The 21799-nt window shown below is 37.2% G+C and overlaps 1 protein-coding gene across 3 annotated transcripts in view; it reads right to left on the minus strand.

Annotated features, from left to right (window-relative positions):
• Positions 1-998: 998 nt before the first annotated feature.
• Positions 999-21799, minus strand: part of DENND4C (DENN domain containing 4C) — a 110503-nt gene continuing 89702 nt past the window's right edge. For all 3 annotated transcript variants that reach the window (XM_040238396.1, XM_040238395.1, XM_040238397.1), the window contains 7 exons: positions 16188-16370; positions 14943-15138; positions 12156-12401; positions 10628-10745; positions 4287-4437; positions 2807-2871; positions 999-2583 (listed from right to left, as the gene is read on the minus strand). In XM_040238396.1, coding sequence (XP_040094330.1) covers positions 2447-2583; positions 2807-2871; positions 4287-4437; positions 10628-10745; positions 12156-12401; positions 14943-15138; positions 16188-16370 — 1096 coding nt within the window. In that variant the 3' untranslated portion in view covers positions 999-2446. The remainder of the gene's footprint in view (positions 2584-2806; positions 2872-4286; positions 4438-10627; positions 10746-12155; positions 12402-14942; positions 15139-16187; positions 16371-21799) is intronic.

A 21799-nucleotide genomic window follows, 5' to 3' on the forward strand; every position in this document is an offset into this window, starting at 1 on the left:
GTATGCTTTCTACAGTAGCTGCAGTTAGAACCTTTATTCAAACCCTTAACAGATTAGAGGGTCTTGAAAAGTGGCTTTGGCATGTAGAAACACAAGAAGTGCTTCAGTTAAGAGTATGCAGAAGAATCACCCAAGGATCTGGTTAAAAAGTGGATGATGATTGGGTAATTTGGGGCAAGATTCATAGAAGGGATCCCCACACAAGTCTTTTTTAAATTGGAGTGCAGGTGATTTACTGTGTCGTTTCTGCTGTATAGGACCATTAGCTCTTAAGAGTTACAAAACTTCAATTGGCAATTGACCAAGGGTAACAGACCAAAAGGCAGGCAGGTCTGGTATAAATCCAGAATTGTAACCCAGTAGCTGGTTGATTCTAATGCATAAAACACAAGAACCACCCTGATTTCAAGGAGTATAGTCCCTAGTGTGGACAAATACGGTGGGCCTCGACCATTCTAGCTCATGAAATCTGGTAGATTTAAAACTTTACCACTGCAAAATGCAGGTTACCATAATCAATGTATAAAATGCAGCCGATGCAGTTAATCTAAAACCAGAGTAAGGAAATGCTAACCTGGCATATTTTGAAAGATGGGTTTTCAGAAGTTAATTAGATATAAGTCTCGATTTGATGTTTTGTCTTTGTTTTTGCTATAAATTTCTATTGCCCAGTGGTAGGTGCTAGAAAAGGCCTTTAAGCAACTTTAATACAAATCAGTCTTATTTCTAAATAGGCTAAGCTTTATAATGAATGTTTCATAGATTAATAAAATTCATAAAATTATGTAAAATTCATAATATTCCTAAATGTGTAAGATTTAGGAATACATCATCAGAGTAATTTTTAGTGGGAAGTGCTTTGTTAAGTAATTTAGTTCAAATTATTGAAAACCACAGAAAAGTGGGAAAACAGACGATACTGGAATTCTGAAGACAAGAACTTGAATTACTGTGCACATTTCAGGAGCCTTAAAAATGTAAGAGACGAGAACAGCAAACTTGTGAAGTTTTCACTTTATTCAACCTCAATTTTTTTTATATGCAAGGTAATTCCAAACTTTCTGTTGGAGCAGTGTTAAAAGTATTAAAACTAGTACCAAGTTTTAAATTGCAAAAAATATATACTCTGAGACAGTGCAAAAGATCCATTTTTAAGGCAATGAGAATTCTAAAGTTCTTTGACTCAGCACTTTAACCATAAATTGAAACAAGGATTCTGCATAGGTCTTAATAACCCTGAAATCTTGGAAGATTGGTATAGTAACAGTGTGTGATGTTAACTGTACCATCTGGAAATAGTTATCAACTGTGATTCAGTCATCTACATAATTACTGTAAAAGGAAGCACACACAATCATTGGTTTTTCAAACCATGCATGCAAAGGTAAGGAAGACAAATTTACTATCCTTAAGGGATGGTTTAATGAAAGGCATGAATGTCAGTGAGGCATGTGAGGTCATGATTTTCTTAAATCTACAAGCAACAAGCTTAATAAGCTTTAATGTTTTAAGACTTGATTCATCCTAAAAAACCATATTTACAAATGCACAAATAAGCATACAATCTAAATATACAAGAATAGAATTCTGTGCAGTGCAAGTTATTCCACAGGTTTTTAAAAGTGAACAATAGCAACAATTTATGTGCCTGAACAATTTCAGACCCAAAGACATACACAAGAATTTTAATTTTGTAAATTATGAAGCTGATCTAATTTCATTTAAACTATTTGGCTCATTTATTCCATTTTAAAGCTGTTGCAAATTAACATGGTACTGGGAAGAGGGTGAAGGAACTGGATATTCGAAATATAACCCGTTAAGGGAGCTAATATATAACATGAAGGGTAAAAATATATTAATTTTGAAGTCAAAGGCATGGCAGTTTTCGTCAGACTTTCAGGTAATTTTGAACTTAAATGACTACATGTGAATTTAGTAGTAGTCATTTTAATAGTTGGAAACCCCTTTCAAAAAACTATTGCAGCATGCAATTTAAGAATTTTAATAAATATAATATGGCTGAATAGACAGCCACACATATATACACAATACACAAATAGTTGCTGTTATAATTGAGATTTCATTTGTTTGGGGGTTAGGCAAGTTTACGTTAATTTGCCGTTCCCCAAACTCAATTGCTTCAAACAAAATGCCAAGAGTGAATATGGCTTTCCATTATCAAACTACAAGAAATACTGAGAAATGTGATACCAATTTTCAGCAGATATAAACAGCTCAAAAATTGTAAATCTTCAATAAACCTTGGGGCATTTTAATGGCGTTTTTACACTGAGATGATTCAGTATGATTTCATCATAAATACTGTCCCAAGAGTAAGTTCATTTCTGTTTTCGCCAGTTTGTAATATGAAAAAACCTTGAATGTCTCCAGATTGAGTCTATTCCCCCAGCACTGTGTCAAAAATCTAGTCAATCTGTTATATTTAAATGAGAGGCGCTCCGAAACACTTCCTGCACCATTCCACACTGATACTTGGTGGAGCATCAATTTTCTGCAACTTTTCAAGAATCTCTGGAGACAGACTGTTGTATGCAAGTCCATACTCATTGTCAAAAGCCTCTGAAAGATATTTTCAAAAATGTAGTTGGAATTTGTTAATAAGACGAAAGCTATGCATTTACAAGTGGTAGTCAAATCATTTTATACACATAAACTGCACATTTAAAGATAGAAATCTTTTAAAAGGGAAATGGACTATTTACCCATACAAGTTAGAATTTTTTAAATTACTTATGAGAATAAGACTAAACCACCTTTAGTAGTCCCCATCTGACCAACTTACCAATATCAATATTCTCTCTTCCAAGAGATACTAATGATAAGAAGAGGATTTCTCTGTATAAACTCCTATAAAACAAAATATTTTGAAGTGAATGGGCAAAGAGCATAAAAATATGCTAAGATTTTTTAAATGGTGGAAAAAACGCCTGAAACTAACAGCACTGTAAGTCAACTGTACTTTAGGTTCTGTGTGTTCATTCATGTCAGTGCCACGGTTTTGACTACACTACAGTTGGGTGTCACCTTTGGGGAAAGCTGGCTAGAGGGTCCACAGATACTTTGCCATTTCCTGCAAACTTCTATTTCAAATTAAAAAGTTTACAGTTAATGGGCATAAAGCTTCATGTTCAAAACAAAAATGGCTTATTTTAACTTAAAGTTATTGATATTTAGTAATGTAATAGATAACTTTCAATTCTAATTTCTAATTCATACTTACAAAAGCAATTTTTTGCTACATGACAAAGTAAGAAATTAATTTCTAAGTAAGTTAGGGGTCTAAACCCTTGGACACAAACAGATTGTGTGCTGTCTTACTAGTAATTTAACTCAACAGTAAAGGAAAAATCACCTTTATCTGATTTGAAACCTTAAAAATCAAATTCATGGCTCAGTTGTTAAAAAGGGGGGGAATTTAGGAACTGACTTCTGAGTATGTATTTATACAGAAAAAAAAATTATAATGCTGATTCTGATGATGCTCCATGCAGCTTTCTTTAAAAGCTTCAAAAGCTATATAATTTCTCATATCCTTTCCCTGCCCTTAAATCAGATGCTTGTAACTAGCTACTCTTTAGCCTGTGAAGGAGATAATCTCCATATCAACTGCTAAAATTATTTAAAAATCTATCGATTTCTATCATGAATTCTTGTCCTATTACTTCTGAGACTGTCTTCAAAGATGCAGTGACTACAAACTTGAAGCGCACCTGGAAACTGTTTATGTTTGAAAGAAGATACTATGTCCCCTTTTCTGAAGCATATCACAAAATTCACTTAGGCTGAGACTGGGGTGAGTGCTGATCCAAATAAGTTAGCAGATAATAAACAGAGGATCAAGATAGCTCCATATACTTCGTGATTCATTGCTTCCATCATTTTCTTAAGTTGTTTCTACTCATATATTTTTTTACATCCCACAAGATAAACTGTGTGACATGGCCTGAACAAGCAGTAGATATGTTTAACATCGATGTTAAACTTATTTATAGGCTTCCAGTGAATAGAAGTGTTTCCCAAAGACTGAGTATATTTTAGATATGAATGCATCACCTACTAAAATTTAATCTATTTCTCAGACATTATTATTATGTTTGTGCTAAAGTATGAATGTATATGCTTGGGCAGCACTTTAAAAAAGAATCAGATGTTCCACAATGAGTATGTGTTTCTTTTACAACTGGAGATAGTTTTGAAAGTAATTTTTTAAAAATCATGAAGTTATTTCCAGTGACATCAAGTAAAAAGTACTGAATTGTTACCTTTGTCTTTTCCCATCTCCCTTCATCTGTTGTGAAAGTAGGTTGATAGGTTTAAGAACATCATTCTGTTGAATGCTCTGCCTGATGATTTCTACTAAAGTGCTTGTTGCTTGTTGTTCCTCTGACAGGAGAGATGGCTTCTTTTCAGAATCTAATGATATGAACACAGTAATAAAGAATACACTTATTCAATCTATTAAAGAAGTTATTTCTTTTCACCTTCACAATTATGCAGCAATGTAACCAGCTAAAAAATATTTTTCTTGCTTTCTTCAGATAGGAGAGGCCTGTCCCTTTTTCCTTTTACTGAACTTAAGGGCTTTGTGCTTGAGGCTGGGATGTGACAGCCTGTACTCCCGCAGCCATCCTATGACCATGAATCTTTACAGATGGAAAAGCAGACAAAAGCATAAGGAGTCTAGGCCCCTGATGACAGAGGAGTTGTATACCAGTCCTGGAGTGTCTACATAAAATCTTCATGTGAGAGAATAATCTTTACCTATTTAAGATTCTGTCATTTTCTATTAAATACAGTAGAGTATAATCCTGATAGAAGAGTAATTCCTGAATTATTAAGAAAAAATACTTATACCAATTTCATATATTATAAAAGTGCTTCAGTGGCATATTTGAACTGAATCACAGTTAACATTAAACTTTAATACTGGAGGTAACCCCAGCAGCCATACAGTTTTATTATACCCACATCAGCTGAGATGGAACTGTGTATCCAGAAGTTGCCCAGTCAGCCTCTTTTTAAGCATCTGTCATAAAGCAAGCTATTTAATTTGCATACAACCCAGCCCCTTAATAAAGGTAACTAGTAGTATTTCTTTTGTGTTGAACCAAAGAAAAGCAAAATTCCCTGTTACAAGAGGAAATACTGGCTGCTATGGGTTCATGTTTGGCTGTACTGGGTCTCTGCGGCTGCTGGGGCTTTCTTCCAGTTGCGGCGAGGATGGGCTACTCCGTAGCTATGGTGCACAGGCTTCTCTTGTCATGGAGCACAGGCTCGAGTGCGCGGCCTTCAGCAGTTGCAGCACGTGGGCTCAGAAGTGTTTGTTCCTGGGCTCTAGAGCACAGGCTCAGTATTTGTGGCACACCGGCTTCGCTGTTCCGTGGCATGTGGTATCTTCCCAGACCAAGGACTGAACCTGTGTCTCCTGCATTGGCAGGCAGATCCTCCACCAGTGAGCCACCAAGGGAAGCCCGCTATGGGTTTCAATCCTAGTTTTTCTACTGCTGAACAGATTTGATTTGCATTGTATGCTATGATTTTAGGGCATTCAACTCAAAGATAATATGCAACTTCACTACTGCTCCTTTATTCATGGAGTTGTGCAACCATCACCAATTTCAGAACATTTTTATCACTTTCAAAAGAAATCTACCTATTACCAGTTACTTCTCTTATCTTCCCACCCCCTCCAGCCCTAGGCAACCACTAATCTAATTTTGTCTCTACAGATTTGCCTGTTCTGATTGTTTCATATAAATGCAATCATACTTTAGTGTCTGGCTTCTTCTGTAATATTTTAAAATTAATTCATTTTGTAATATATCAGCATTCACTACTTTTCATTGCCACATAATATTCCATTGTATGGCTATACCATACTTTATCCACTTATCAGTCAATATGAACATTTAGATTGCGTCCAATATTTGGATAGTAAGAAAAATATTGCTGAAAACAGTGTACAAGTTTTAATGTGGATGTGCGCCTTTATTTCTCTTGGGTGTATACCTAAGAGTGCAACTGCTGTGCCATATGGTTAAGTGTCTACCATTTTGAAGAACTGTGAAACTATTTATACCAAAGCAACAGAACTATTTTTTATCCCAATTAGCAATGAATGAACTGGGGTTCCAATTACTCTATACCCTCACCACAACTTAGTATCTGCCTTCTTGGTTAAAGCCAATCTAGTGAGTATGAAGTGGTATCTCTTTGTGGTTTTGACTTACATGTCCTTGACGTTTAGTGTTAACAAGCATCCTTTCATTTCTGGCCATTTACATGTCTTTTTTAGAGATATCTGTCAATTCAGGGTCCTGCTAGGATCTCAATGTCTTTGTCACCCCAAAATTCCTATGTTGAAAAGGAATGCTTACTAAATGGTATTGGGAGGTGAGACCATCAGTGGGTGGTAACATCATGAGGGCAAAGTCCTCATGAATGGATTAGTTTAGCACCCCCTTAAAAAGGGGGCACCGGCGAGATCCCTTATCCCTTGTACTGCCTGAGGGCATAAGTCTGCCATCCAGAAGAGGGCCCTCACTGACCATGCCAGCAACCTGGCATTGGACTTCCAAGCCTCCAGAACTGTGAGAAATAAAAATTTTTATAAATAAGCTAATAAAGTAAGTACACTTTTTAGTAAGCTATTTAGCACTCAGTTTGTGCTATTTTGTAACAGCAGCCAAACTAATTAAGACAGATCTTCTGCCCAGTTTTTAGGTGAGTTATCTTCTTTGTGATGAGTTTTGAGACTTCTTTATATATTCTGAATACAAATCCTTAAGATACTTTGTAAATATCTCCCCCAACTCTGTGGGCTGACATTTCACTTTTTAATGGTTGATTTTTCAGCACAGATGTTTTTAAGTCCAATTTATCTACTTTTTCTTTTGTCACCTCTTGGGGGTGTATTTAAGAAGGCCTGGTCCTATAAAAGTTCGTGAAAATATATACTCCAATGTTTTCTTTAAAGAGTTTTATAGTTCTAGCTCCTACATTTAGGTATATGATCCATTTTGAGTTCATTTTTATGTATGATGTGAGGAAGAAATACAACTTTATCTTTCCTGCATGTTGTTCCAATTGTGACTATTCATTCCCCACTGAATGGTCCTTGCCCTCTTGTTGAAAGGCAATTAACTATACATGTGTGGGTTTATTTCTGGAAACTCAGCTTTATTCCATTGACTGATGTATCTATCCTATGCCAGTTTTCCCATTTTTTGATTACTGTAGCTTTGCAGTAAGTTTTCAAAAATCAAGAAATATGAGTCCTATGACTTTTGACTATTCTAGGTCCCTTGAAACCCATATGAATTTTAGGATAGGCTTGCCAATTTCTATTAAAAGCTACCTGGAATTTTGATATAGATTGTACTGAATCTACAGATCAATTTGGGAGTACTGCCATCTCAACAATATTAACTTTTCTAGTCCATGAACATGGGATTTCTTTCTATTTATTTAGGTGTTTTTACTTTCTTAACTTCTTTTATTGAATTTATCCCTAAGTATTTTATTATTTTTAATGCTATTTTAAATGGAGTTATTTTCTTCATTTTTGGATTAGTTGAAATTATATAGAAATACAGTTGGTTTCTATATATTGATCATATATCCTGGAACTCTGCTGAACTTATCCATTTGTCTTTTTCTGTGTGTATGTATTCCTTAGGATTTTCTAATTGAAGATTTTCCATATATAAGATCACAGAACCTGCAAATAGGGATAGTTTTTCATTTCTAATTTAGATGCCTTTTATTTTCCCATCTAATTGCTCTAACAAGAACGTCCAGTACAATGTTGAAAAGAAATAATGAAAACAGACATCTTTGTCTTGTTCCTGTGTTTAGAGGGAAAGTATTTAGTCCTCCTTCACTAAGTATGAGACCAGTTGTGGGTTTTCAGATATTCATAATCAGGCTGAGGAGGTTTCTTTCTATTCCTAGCTTGTTGAGTGTTTTTAACAAAGGACAACAGATTTTGTGAAATGCTTTATTTGTGCCCACTCAGATGTCATGTGGATTTTGTCCTTTATTCTGATTGATACGGTGTATTATAGTAAGTGATTTTCAAATCAACACAGCACGTCTGGGGTAACAGCACTGGTCATGACGTTTAAACTGCTGGATTTGGTTTATAGTATTTTGCTGAGGATCCTTATGTCTATATTCATAAGTGATATGGATTTTTCATTTTTGTTTCCTGTGATATCTTTGGTTTATGTATCAGGGTAGTACTGGCCCTCCCACCAAAATCTCCACTTTTTCCAAGACTGCTTTTAGGCTTGAACTTCTCCAGTCTGTCCCCAATAAGATCATTTCCTTTGGAGAGAATTTTTGAGCTCTCTGTTCTTATGGCCTGTCTCTCGGCCACTGCTCTGGAGCCGGGGCTGGGAACTGTGGTCTTCTCTTAGAATGATTCCTCTACTTTGTGAGTGGGGCACTGGAGGGATGCAGTTGCCTCCAATTATTCAGCTTGCCTCAAATGGCGTAAAACCTCTCCCTTATGAGCAAGATGCTGTGAGAACAATCAGAGCCCCAGTATTCAAAGGTTGCTGAAACAGGCAACGAATGGGGGCTGAGTGGAGGAAGTGAGCCTCCTCATGTCCTGGAACCGAACCTCTGCGCTATAGAGCTGGTAGAACTGGGAGGATGAGAACTGCTGACGACCTGTCTTTCCCAGGGAGATGCTGCAGCCCCTTAACTGGGGGCTGGTGGGGAGCAGCAAGTTGTAGCCCAAGTGCTACAGAAATCACTGTTGTTACTGCAACTTAATATATATTTTCTTAAATAAATGTTTCTTCATTTTCCTCTACAGTCATAGACACACACAGATACCTTTTTTTTCTCTTTAATAACTTTCACCAATTATGTTGTTTTGCTGGGAATTGGGACTGTGCAGCTCCCCATACTGCTTTTCCAAAAGTCACTACTCAATTCTATTATGTCTTATAATCTTATTATGTGCCAGTTCTTCATTTAAAGAAACCAAGAAAAGAAACAAAGCTATTCTTGGGAATTCTAAATTTTGTTCCTACCATAAATTATAGAACATTTTAAAACACTTATCTATTTCGAGATATGAGGGGAAACAACTAAAGAAATTGAGGTTATAATTCTATTTTTTTCTAGCATAAATTTCAAGGTTATTCTGCTCCTGCTTAAAAAGTGTTCAAATATCATAACTGGAAAAACAACAAAAAGACAAAAATAGATATATTTAGTCATAATTTTGTGACTGACATATTTCAAGGGAAAATGTCAGATTGTTCTCTTCTAGCTTAAGTAAAATGTTAAGTAGTAAAAGACTGTAGGAGAAAATACAAACCCTTTTCTCTTCTGAGCAGGTACTGCTAACAGCTTGGGATAAATATAGTTTTAGACCTTTTTCTATGCAGACATTAAAAACATACAGGGGCTTCCCTGGTGGCTCAGTGGTGAAGAATCTGCCTGCCAATGCAGGAGACGTGGGTTCAATCCCTGATCCGGGAGGATCCCACATGCTGCAGAGCAATTAAGCCCATGTGCCACAACTACTGCGCCTGTGCTCTAGAGCCTGGGAGCCACAGCTCCTGAAGGCCGCGTGCCCTAGCGCCTGCGCTCCGCACCAAGGGAAGCCACTGAATGAGAAGCCCCGGCACCACAACCAGAGAGCAGCCCACCACTCGCCACCACCAGAGAAAAGCCCGTGCAGCAGTGAAGACCCAGCACAGCCAAAAATAAGTGAATGGTAAGAAAATAGTTGGTTTTGTTCTCTTGCAAAAAAGATCATATACTGTTCTACAACTTGCCTTTTTTCCACTTAATATAATGGGCATCCATCATTTCAGGAACCTATACAGAAATAACTCCTTCCTTTTCTTGTTTGCCAACATTTCATAATGTGGGTTTATCACAACTCTCTTGTTAGGTATTAAGTTTTTCATTATAATCTTTTGCGAAGCATTGTGGTACCGACAGCTTTGTATACTTTATATTTGCAAAACAGAGCATTTTAATGTTTCTTCTATGAACTGCCTACTGATACCATTTACTCATTGAACTACTGGATTGTCCGTGGTTTCTTATGGACTCATAAAGCTTCTGAATACTGGATAACCTTTTAAACCCCTTGTAAAAATATGTTCTATATATAAAAAACTGCAAATAAAGCCAAAGTCTTTGTACAAGCCAAAAGCTTGTACCCATATAATTGAAATTATCATCTACACAAACACATCTGCTATACAGAATTTACTCTCCAAACACCTCACCAAATTAGTATCTGACAGACAGACTGTAAGAATCACACAAAAAAGCCACTCCAGCTCAACTGGACATCTGATAAACAGGTTGGTACAACAAATAAATTTGAAATAAAATGGAAAAAAGCCTGAGGAGATACTAAAAGTGAATGAAAGATTTTAAAAACAAAGCAAAATAATTAATCTCATCTCCTCAATTCTATTTTTCCCTCAGGCATCCATTTTTATTTATTTACTGCTAAACAGTATTCTACTGTGTGGATGGACTGTACAGTAATTTGCTTATGCAGTCACTTGTGGATGGATATTTGGTTGTTTCCAGTTTGAGTCTTTTATGTCTTTATTTTACTTACTGAAATTTCTCCATGCGACATACAGAGGTTCTCCTGGTTCCTGATGAAGGTTGATATTATCCCATAACAGCTGAATATAAACAAGTTTGCTATCCTGGGACAGAGATGACAGGGGAAGCTAAAAAAGATCAATAGAAAGTATTAGTACCCTAAGCACAGTAGTAACTAAGCATAATAGTAAGTACCAGTGGACCTAGCAAAGCTTGATTATATAAAACAAATGAGTCCTTTTTAAAATTCTAGACCTGGAGTGCGGCATAGCAGAGAGCCCTTCCTCCTAGGACACAGGGCGCAGCTAGAAAGGCAGCCGCCCCCTTGCCCATCACGCATTGCACGTTCCTGAGGAATTTAGTGCTAAACCACTCAGATGACTTGCTTCTGAGTCGAGATTTAGTACACAGCAGAGCAGCGACCTCGCTGTGATCTACTAAAAGACAGGCCTCGAGATAAGGGTTTGTAAAAAAAATAAAATTCTAGACCTAAAACCGAAGGAAAATTGTAATTTTTATTTGTATCTAAATACAAATGTTATTATTTTTTGAGGTGCAAGATTCTCATTCTGACTTGCAAGGACTGAGTGACAACTTGGTAACTGGCACAGCAGTCTCGTGAATGTGATTAACCTTCATCACAACAAATTTTAAGGTACGAGAAAGTACAACAGTTACTACTACCTCGCTGTACTGACTAGTACATAAATCAGTCAAAACAGTTTACAAGACTCTAAAAGTTTATTGTGCCTCTGATGTACGTTTGGGGTGGGGGTATCTCTCAGTATGCAGTATCATAAGCTTACTGTCTCCCTGGGAGTCAAGGATGCCAGCTCAAGCAGAGTCAGAGAGCCAGACTGTGGTCTTAGCCCCCCATCACTTATTCAGTATGTGACCTAGCAAAATAACTTCACTAGTTTTTAAATAAAACTGAAAAATGTGGCTAATACAAATCCTTTAAAATAAAGTTGTGAGAATTTCAGCTGGGAATATCTTAAAAAAAATTTTTTTTTTTTTATTTTCTATTGGAGTGTAGTTGATTAACAATGTTGTGACAGTTTCAGGTGGACAGCAAAGTGACTCAATCATACATATACATGTATCCATTCTCCCCCAAACACCCCTCACAGCTGGGAATATTATATTTCAGAATAAAAACTACTTTTCTAGCTACTCCTGCCACTAGAAATGATCATATAACTAAATTTAGGCCAAATGAATACATATGAAAACATTATATGCACATCTAGGAACTATCCCTCAAGAAAGAATATATTCTCCATCCATTTTTCTTTTTACTGCTGGCTGGAATATGGATGCGGTAGCTTGGAAGTAGAGTACAGCTATCCTAGACCGGGTGTAAAACTTGGAAATGGAGGCCACACTGCAAGCAAAAAAGATAGAAGGCTCTCAAGTCTCTAGCATTATACCATCCCTGGACCACCTATCTAAATTTTTAAATGAGAGAGAAATAACCTATGACTTAACACTACCTAACCAAAATGAATACAGTCTAAATATAGAAGTTGGTTCCCTACCTGTACGCCTCCATTACAATGTTCAGAAGTGAGGATAAGTCCTGGCAAGTTACTAGGAAGATCCAAACGCCTGAAATACCAAACGAGGTTCCAGAAAATTATTGGATGTTGATTGATGAATGAGGACGTGTGAATCACTTGATCGCCTTCATTTTCTAGCAAAGATTCAAGTTCTTTGCGAAGCACTAGAGGACTCAAGTAAGGCACAGAAACAGGGGGAGGGTTGGGTCTTTTTCCTAAAGGATCCTTAAAAACAGAAATATAGAAAGAAAATATGATCAATTTTATTATGTATGTTTCAGAGTATGTCTCAATGACAGCACACTTTTCTGTCCTTTCAAACTTATCTCAGGGCCATTAGTACATGTAGAACACCCTGAAGAAAACATAAAAGAAGAAAAAGTACTTAATCATAAATACCCTTAAGTTAAATGATTATGAACAAAAATTATTAATCCATATAGTAGGCCCTATTTTAAACATGAGTTTCTCTTATCACATTAAGAGCAATGCCCTATGTATGACTGATTTTTCCTTTTCAACTTTTTACAAGAAATATTTGCATTTCTGATGTTTCATAATGATACCAAAAAAATCTGACTTTATCTTCCATGTAAAACTCTAAACAGATAAGACCATTTTTTGTGTTAGTATTTCTTGATGAGTCTTTAAAATATATCTAACTTGTTTATACATTTGCAATAAAAACTAAAGAGCAATTTTATAAATCAAATGAAATAATGAAATAATGAAAATAATAAAAAAGAAACCCAACCTAGACTTTTTAAGTTGTGCACAATTAGAATAAAGTGTTTATGACCAATATTAATAAGCACCCATGGTGCCCAGATTGAGATCTCCAAATACAGTTTTTCTCTACAAGGAATGTTTCTTAAAGAAATGACTGATTCAAGGTCTGAAGAAGGAAATATGTAACACCTGAGCATCAAACATCTTGTAATACAAGAAAGCAAGGAAACTTTAAAAGAACTTATACGAAGGTGAAAGCTTCCCTGGTGGTGCAAAGGTTAAAGCGTATGCCTGCAATGTGGTAGACCTGGGTTCGATCACTGGGTCAGGAAGATCCCCTGGAGAAGGAAATGGCAACCCACTCCAGTATTCTTGCCTGGAGAATCCCATGGACACAGAAGCTTGGTGGGCTACAGTCCACGGGTTGCATAGAGTTGGACACGACTGAGCGACTTCACTTTCACTTTCATACAAAGGTGAAAGTCGTTCAGTCATGTCTTACTCTGTGCGACCCCATGGACTAGTTCATGGAATTAGCCAGGCCAGAATACTAGAGTGAGTAGCCTTTCCCTTCTCCAGGGGATCTTCCCAACCCAGGGATCAAACCCAGATCTCCCGCATGGCAGGCACATTCTTTACCAGCTGAGCCACCAGGGAAGCCCAAGAATACTGGAGTGGGTAGCCTATCCCTTCTCCAGTTGGTCTTCCCAACCCAGAAATCAAACCGGGGTCTCCTGCATTATAGGCGGCTTCTTTACTAACTGAGTGATCAGGGAAGACTCACAAAAGCTACTAGAGTTGTGTCAAAAGGAATAAGGCACTAACATGTAGAGGCTTCTAGCTGACCAAAAAAGAAATAAAATAAGCATCAATAAGGGTAACAACAGCAGTAGATGTAAACATAAATGTTTAAACCCATGAGATCATAATGAAACCCTATGCCCCCAGATAATGTATCACCTTGGAGAATGCTAGGAACCCAACTTGTCACTGTGAAGTTTGATAAATAAAAGGAAAAAAGAAAATAAAACATTTATCTTGCTTTTCCAACATAAACTGCATCTTTGGAAAAAATCAGACAAAAGCCATAGGATAAGTTTCTCTTTATAAATATATTTCATATAATAAAGAAGATGACAGAATTAGACTATTGTCATTTTATAGCTCCAAAAGGATAACTTATCTAGGCATTAAGGGGTTAACAGCTGCTAACCCCCACAGAGATAGTTCACGTCCCTCAAGACATACCACTACTGATGAAGTTGCCTTGTAAAAATAAACAAATGAACAAAACAGAACAAAAAACCTGAATCTGATCAAGCTTCGAGCTGCAATTACCAACTTACAGGGTTATATTTAACAAATAAACTACAAGGGAAAAAAAAGAGTCTATAGATTTAAAAAGACCAGAAAGCAGATCACTAATTACAAAGCATTATTTGATCCTGATTCCTCAAACTGCAAAGCACACATACTTGACATTTTTGAAACCACTAGAAATTCCAAGGAAGACTGAATGATCCTGATAGCATTTGTTATTTCCTGGTTCTGATAATGGCACTTTTTTGTTTGTTTGACCTTTGGCCGTACCATGTGGCAAGTAAGATAGTAATTACCTGACCAGGGACTGACCTGCACCCCTTGCATTGGGAGTGTGGAATCTTAATGAATGAACCAACAGCATTACATTTTTAAGAGTCCTTATCTCTTAGAGATAAATACTGAAATATTGACAAATGGAGTATATGTTTGAAATTTGCTTCAGATGGATCTACAAAAGAGCTGAATGAGGGCATACATGACAGAAAAATGTTGTAAGCTGAAAATCATGGAAGCTGGATGGTGCCACAGAAGGACTCACTATACTCCTCTGTTTATTTGTGTAATTTTTGAAATCTGAAAGTTCTTAGCCTGCTTATGAAAATGTATCACTTTTCACATGATTAAAAAAACCTATTACAGAAGAAGATGCTATTTTAATAAATGAACACACAAGTATACATGAACACACAGTATAATTATAATGTTGTTACATACCACAACTTCCTGCAGACTGTTTGGAAGACTAACTGTTGAAATGCCATGAAACGGTCGCTGGGAAAAGTCCATATTTTGCAAGGGACCTCCAACACTGTGACTTCTAGTCAAAGACACATTTCGTCTTGATAAACTATTAGGCACAGGTGAAACTTTCATAGTTTGGACATCTCCGCTGGCTTTCATTATTTCATCACTTAAAAAAATGAAGAAATGCTGTGGTTAGATTGGTTTAAACAATCTAAATCTGTAGAGCTAGAGTATTTTCTACAATAAAGTTTGAATGTACTGAATATATCTGAGAAGAGTCAGTACTGCCTTATAGGAATTAATTTTTCTTCAGGGATTTTTGTAAAATCAGTCAGAAAAACAGGATGAAGTGGATGATCTGATGAAGGGTAGGAAGAGGGTATACGGTTAAGTATTATGGTATTATTTTTAAAAGACTAAGTGCCCATTCACGTGCTCTATGAAACATTATTTCACCTTTATTAAACAAAATCACCTGGAAGTATGTATAATGCATCCAAGTAAGTAATGTAGATTCACTGTCAAGTATTTAATCTCTACTAGGCCATGACCTGGGTTTCCCTTGTGGCTCTCAGCTGGTAAAGAATCTGCCTGCAATGCGGAAGACCTAGGTTTGATCCCTGGGTTAGGAAGATCCCCTGAAGACGGGAAAGGCTACCCACTCCAGTAGTCTGGCCTGGAGAATTCCATGGACTGTGTAGTTATGGGGCTGCAAAGAGTCGGACAAGACTGAGTGACTTTCACTTTCAGGCCATGACCTACCTAAGAACAGAGGTCAGATTTTATTTACATTTTTATTTTTAGTGTTTAGCATAATGCTGAGCATACAATAGGCTCTCAATAAATATTTGAATCAATATTTAAGAGTTAAAGGTATACTTCACTGTAAAGAGAGTATATATCTGGAAACTGCCAATGACTACACTGAAAGGGAAAATACTTTTTACTGTTGGGAAGTTCATTTTTAGAAAAGACCACTGTGAAACAGTAAACAGTATTAAAAATGGTCTATCATTAGATTCATTCATTAGATATTTAAACAATGTGAAAATCACTCAGTCTTCTCCAGGCCAGAATACGGGAGTGGACAGTCTTCAAAGTTACCTTATTAAAAATGCCAGAACTTATGTCTATGTCAGCCAGGTTGTATTTAAAGATGAAATTTTTACAGGGGCATCCAATTTTTTATGAAGAGTTCTCTGAATTCTATGGTACCTTGATTCAACTGCAGAGCTTGTTTCTTCAGTAATGGTCTGGTTATGTTTTGGCAAATCCATAAAGTTGATCAGGTCAGGTTCTGCCGAACTGGATATGGGTTTGTGCTCCAAAGGTTCACTTGCCAATGGAATGCTGCCACTTTGTAAACTGTCACCAGAGGTACTTGGTTTCAGGAAAAAGCTAAATATGGACCCGTCCAAAAAAAAAAAGAAAGTATAAAAAAGTCTATAAAAATCCTAGAATCCTCCAAATGTCATCATATTTACAATCATTGTATGAATTATACAAATCCATAGAAATACTGCCTATTTCAAACACACACATACACACACTCTTGCTCTCATTCTCTCTTCTTCTCTTGTCTGAAACTTTTCAAATGAAAAGATCCAGAGCAGGTCACTATAGTTCAATACAAGATCCCTTCAGTTTTTGAGAGACACTAAAGAAAGCTATGAAGGAAGTTGGAAAGCAAAATATTTCATTAATTTTCTTAGTTAAAAAAATAAAGAATAGCATTTTAACATGTATTAACCTATAACTATTTATAATACCCTTCCCCCCGCTTAAGAATCTCCACTTTTGTCTTTAGTCATTCTATCTCCCCTCTATTAATTCAGTAATTTATTTTCATCTTCTCTCTTTCTTTCTCCTTCTGGGTGGGGATGGGGTGAGAACTTTGCCTTGCAAGGGACATAAAGAGTGCTTTCTGAAGTCATAATAATGTTCTGTATCTTGATTTGCAGAAATCAAATTTACCTTAAATGAAAAAAAACTGTAAATAAATACTGAACTCTAGTTAATGATATGAATGCTCAAGTCTTTGGGGGAAAGGTATTTTTATTATTAATAATATAATATTACTACATATTATTATTACTAATAGGCCATACTGAGAAGCATGCAAGGATTTTAGTTCCCTGACCAGGGCTGAACTAGGTCTCCTGCAAAGCACAGAGCCCTAACCACTGGACTGCCAGGGAATTCCACCCCCCTCCCCCCTATCTACATCTCATTTTAAACAAATAAAAATATAAGATGGACTGGTGGAAGGATGGAAGAATAGATAGGTGATAAAGCAAGCAATGTAAATTAACTAAGAATATAGGGGTGGATATTTGGGTGTACTGTAAAAAAAAAATCTTTAATTAAACTTGGCCATAAGTAGGAATTTTCCATAATGACATACTGGGGAGGAAGATTAATAATGCTGGTTTATATTCAATTAGAAAATATAAAATAAGATACTACAAAAGCTTAGGAAACACAATTAACAAAAAAGTACAAAATTTATGGAGAATAATTTAAAACTCTATTTAAAGAAGATCTAAAACAGGGAGATACATACCATGCTCATAGGAGAATAATACTAAAGATGTCCATTTCCCCAGAAATAAGCTACAAATCTATTTGAATCCCATGAAAACTTAAGATGGACTTTTTCTGTGGGGGAGGACTCAAAGTTACTCTAAAGTTTTATATGCATAACCAGATAACTATAAGAAATTTCTAAAGGGGGAACTTACCCTACCAACCAGACATAACATAAATATAGTAATAAAAATAATACAGTATTGACAGAACACAGAACCAGAGTGAGGTATACATAGGAACTTGATATATGATAAAGGTGATACGACATATAATATTAATGAAGGAAGGATGTAAAACTGGCTCATTATATGGAGAAAAATAAACCTGGATCTCTATGATCATATACAAACGTAGACTACGGATGTATTTAAAACCTAAATACCACAGGGAAAATATAAAGGTTAACAGAAGAACATTAGGAAAAGATTTTCATGTACTACAGATGGGAATCTTTGGAATCTTGTTTAAAAAGATTTCAAATGCACAGATCATAAGGTGGAAAACTAATGCACGATAATAACATCAAAACTGGTCATTTCTCTTCAAGGAATTAATATCAAGAATATTCAAGACAGGAATTCCCTACCAGTCTAGTAGTTGGGACTCTGTACTTCTAGATCAGCCCTGGGATTTCTTTGGAGGGAATGATGCTGAAGCCGAAACTCCAGTACTTTGGCCACCTCATGCAGAGTTGACTCATTGGAAAAGACTCTGATGCTGGGAGGGATTGGGGGCAGGAGGAGAAGGGGACGACAGAGGATGAGATGGCTGGATGGTATCACTGACTCAATGGACGCAAATCTGAGTGAACTTTGGGAGTTGGTGATGGACAGGGAGGCCTGGCGCGCTGTGATTCATGGGGTTGCAAAGAGTAGGACACGACTGAGCGACTGAACTGAACTGAACTCTCACTGCCTAGGGCCTGGGTTCCATCCCTGGTCAGGGAACTAAGATCCCACAAGTGGCATGGTGCAGCCAAGAAAAAAAAAAAAAAAAGTCAAGACAGATCAACAAGAAAAAGAAAAATAAATACAAAAATGAGTAAAAGCAAGTGACATCTGCAAAGTGGCACAGTGGAAAGCTACCTTTATCTTGCCCCTTCAATTTACAAACAGTAAAACATCAACAATGCAACAAAGGTACCTCTGTCTAATACACTGGAGATTCCCACACACCTGTACATCTAAAGGTGGATGGACTAGAACACATAGCGGAGGCAAAACTGAAGGAAAAGCACAAGTACAGCCTCCAGTCTTGGCTTTCTGCTCCGGCAAGCTGAGTCTGCAGCCTCAGAAAGCCTAGCAGCAGTGGAGGTAAGTGCACACAACGCCAGCTTCCCAGGGGCAGCAGCGCCTGTCACGACAGGTAACTGAGTGGCAAAGGGGCTTTGGACCTCATCCCTCTGGCCACTGAGGAACTCACAACTCTGGCCTCCTGCCCCAGCTTCCCACGCCAGTGGAGCCCACGAACCTTAGAAAATCAGATGACCACTACCAGCAGTGGCAGAGCCTGCAACCCAGGGGATTCCAGACAAGGGGGAAGAGCTCATCATCCCAACGCACCAGGCTCGTAAGACCCCAGCAACACTGGCAGCAGCGAAGCACCAATGACCCCAAGGCCCAAAAAGCAATGATGAGGTCACAAGGCCACACCTCTGACGGAGGCAGTGGAGTGTGGAAAATGCAAACTCAAATATAATAGAGGCAGTTCAGGTAAGAGGATCCAAAGACTTGTGCTATTAATATACCACCACCTACTGGAAAACAAGAGGCGTCTATTTTTTGACCAGCTGAATTATCAGAATCAAGCAGAAAGGTGTTCAGTACTTCAGATATGTTGGCAAGGGGAACAACTCATCAAGCATCATGAAGCACCAGAGTAACATGTATCCTCCCCACACACACACAAAATTACACTCCCCCAGAACCCAAACTTAAAGCTATAAATATTGCAATCTAACTGATTAAGATAATGCAAAATAGCTGTAATAAAGAAACTCAGTTAAGCTAAAAGGAAATTCAGGCAGTTCAATCTCAGAAATGAAATTACTAAACAGAGAGAATACTCTATAAAGCAAAGAGTATCTGGGATGACTAGGTATAAGATAGGCTCAAGGATGTATTGTACAACATGAGGAATACAGTCAATATTCTGTAGTAACTGTAAATGGAAAATAAAAATTGTATAAAAATAATAATAGAAAAGCAAAACTCCCACATAAGACAACACCCCATGACTTGCTGTCTCTAGAAGACTCACCTCAGCTCCAAGGACAAATGTAGACTACATGTGAAGGAAAAGAATATGATATTCCAAGAAAACTGCTGCCAAAAAGTGGGTACAGCCCTACCCTTATCAGACAAAACAGACTTCAAACCAAAAAAGGCAATGAAGGACAAAAATGGATAGTAAATAATGATAAATATTTATCATTTATTAACCTCAGATATGCAGATGACACCACCCTTATGGCAGAAAGTGAAGAGGAACTAAAAAGCCTCTTGATGAAAGTGAAAGAGGAGAGTGAAAAAGTTGGCTTAAAGCTCAACATTCAGAAAACGAAGATCATGGCATCTGGTCCCATCACTTCATGGCAAATAGATGGGGAAACAGTGGAAACAGTGTCAGACTTTATTTTGGGGGGCTCCAAAATCACTGCAGATGGTGACTGCAGCCATGAAATTAAAAGACGCTTACTCCTTGGAAGAAAAGTTATGACCAACCTAGATAGCATATTGAAAAGCAGAGACATTACTTTGCTGACTAAGGTCCATCTAGTCTAGGCTATGGTTTTTCCAGTGGTCATGTATGGATGTGAGAGTTGGACTGTGAAGAAGGCTGAGTGCCGAAGAATTGATGCTTTTGAACTGTGGTGTTGGAGAAGACTCTTGAGAGTCCCTTGGACTGCAAGGAGATCCAACCAGTCCATTCTGAAGGAGATCAGCTCTGGGATTTCTGTGGAGGGAATGATGCTAAAGCTGAAACTCCAGTACTTTGGCCACCTACCTCATGCAAAGAGCTGACTCATTGGAAAAGACTCTGATGCTGGGAGGAACTGGGGGCAGGAGGAGAAGGGGACGACAGAGAATGAGATGGCTGGATGGCATCACTGACTCGATGGACATGAGTCTGAGTGAACTCCAGGAGTTGGTGATGGACAGGGAGGCCTGGCGTGCTGCAATTCATGGGGTCACAAAGAGTTGGACAGAACTGAGCGACTGAACTGAACTGAATGATAAATAATATTCATCAAGAAGACATATTATTAATATATATGCACCATATTATTAATATCTAGAAACACCAAAATATATTAAAAAGTACCAGATCTAAAGAGAGAAATTGACTAACACAGTAAGAGACTTTTTAATACCCTATTTACATCAATGGATAGATCAACCAGACAAAGAGGAAAACAACCTTAAATGAAACCTAAGATCAGAAGAATTTGATAAATATATATAGAACATTCCATCCAAATGCATTAGAATACACATTCTTCTCAAGTATACATGGAACTTTCTCAAGGATACACCATATGTTGAGACAGAAAACAATGCTCAATAAGTAAATAAAACTTAATAAATAAAAGAAGACTGAAATCATATGAAGTTATCTTTTCTAATCACAGTGGTATGGAACTGGAAATCAACAATAAGAAAGCTGAAAAAAATCACAAATATGTGGCTAATGAACAATATGCTACTGAAACACTGGTTTAATGAAGAAATCAAAAGAGAAACAAAAATTTACCTGAAGACAAATGAAAATGTGACATACCAAAAATCTATGAGATGCTGCAAAAACAGTACTAAGAGGGAAGTTTAGAGCAATACAGGGCTGCTTCCAGAAACAAGAGAAATCTGAAATAAACAACTTAACCTTACATATAAAGGAACTAGAAAAAGAACAGGGAGTTCCCTGGTGGTCCAATGGTCAGGACTCCGTGCTTTCACTGCCAGGGCCCCAAGTTGGATGCCTAGTCGGGGAACTAAGATCCCAGAGATCACAGGGCACAGCCAAAAATAATGTAAGAAGAAGAACAAACAAACCCCAAAGTCAGTAGAAGGAAAGAAATAAATAATAAAGATCAGAGTGGAAATAAATGAAAGGGAAAATGAAGTCGCTCAGTCATGTCCGACTCCTTGCGACCCCGTGGACTATAGCCTACCAGGCTTCTCCGTCCATGGGATTCTCCAGGCAAGAATACTGGAGTGGGTTACCATTTCCTTCTCCAG

Source organism: Oryx dammah, unplaced genomic scaffold, assembly GCF_014754425.2.
Source record: "Oryx dammah isolate SB20612 unplaced genomic scaffold, SCBI_Odam_1.1 HiC_scaffold_1, whole genome shotgun sequence".
In the NCBI taxonomy this organism is placed as follows: domain Eukaryota; kingdom Metazoa; phylum Chordata; class Mammalia; order Artiodactyla; family Bovidae; genus Oryx; species Oryx dammah.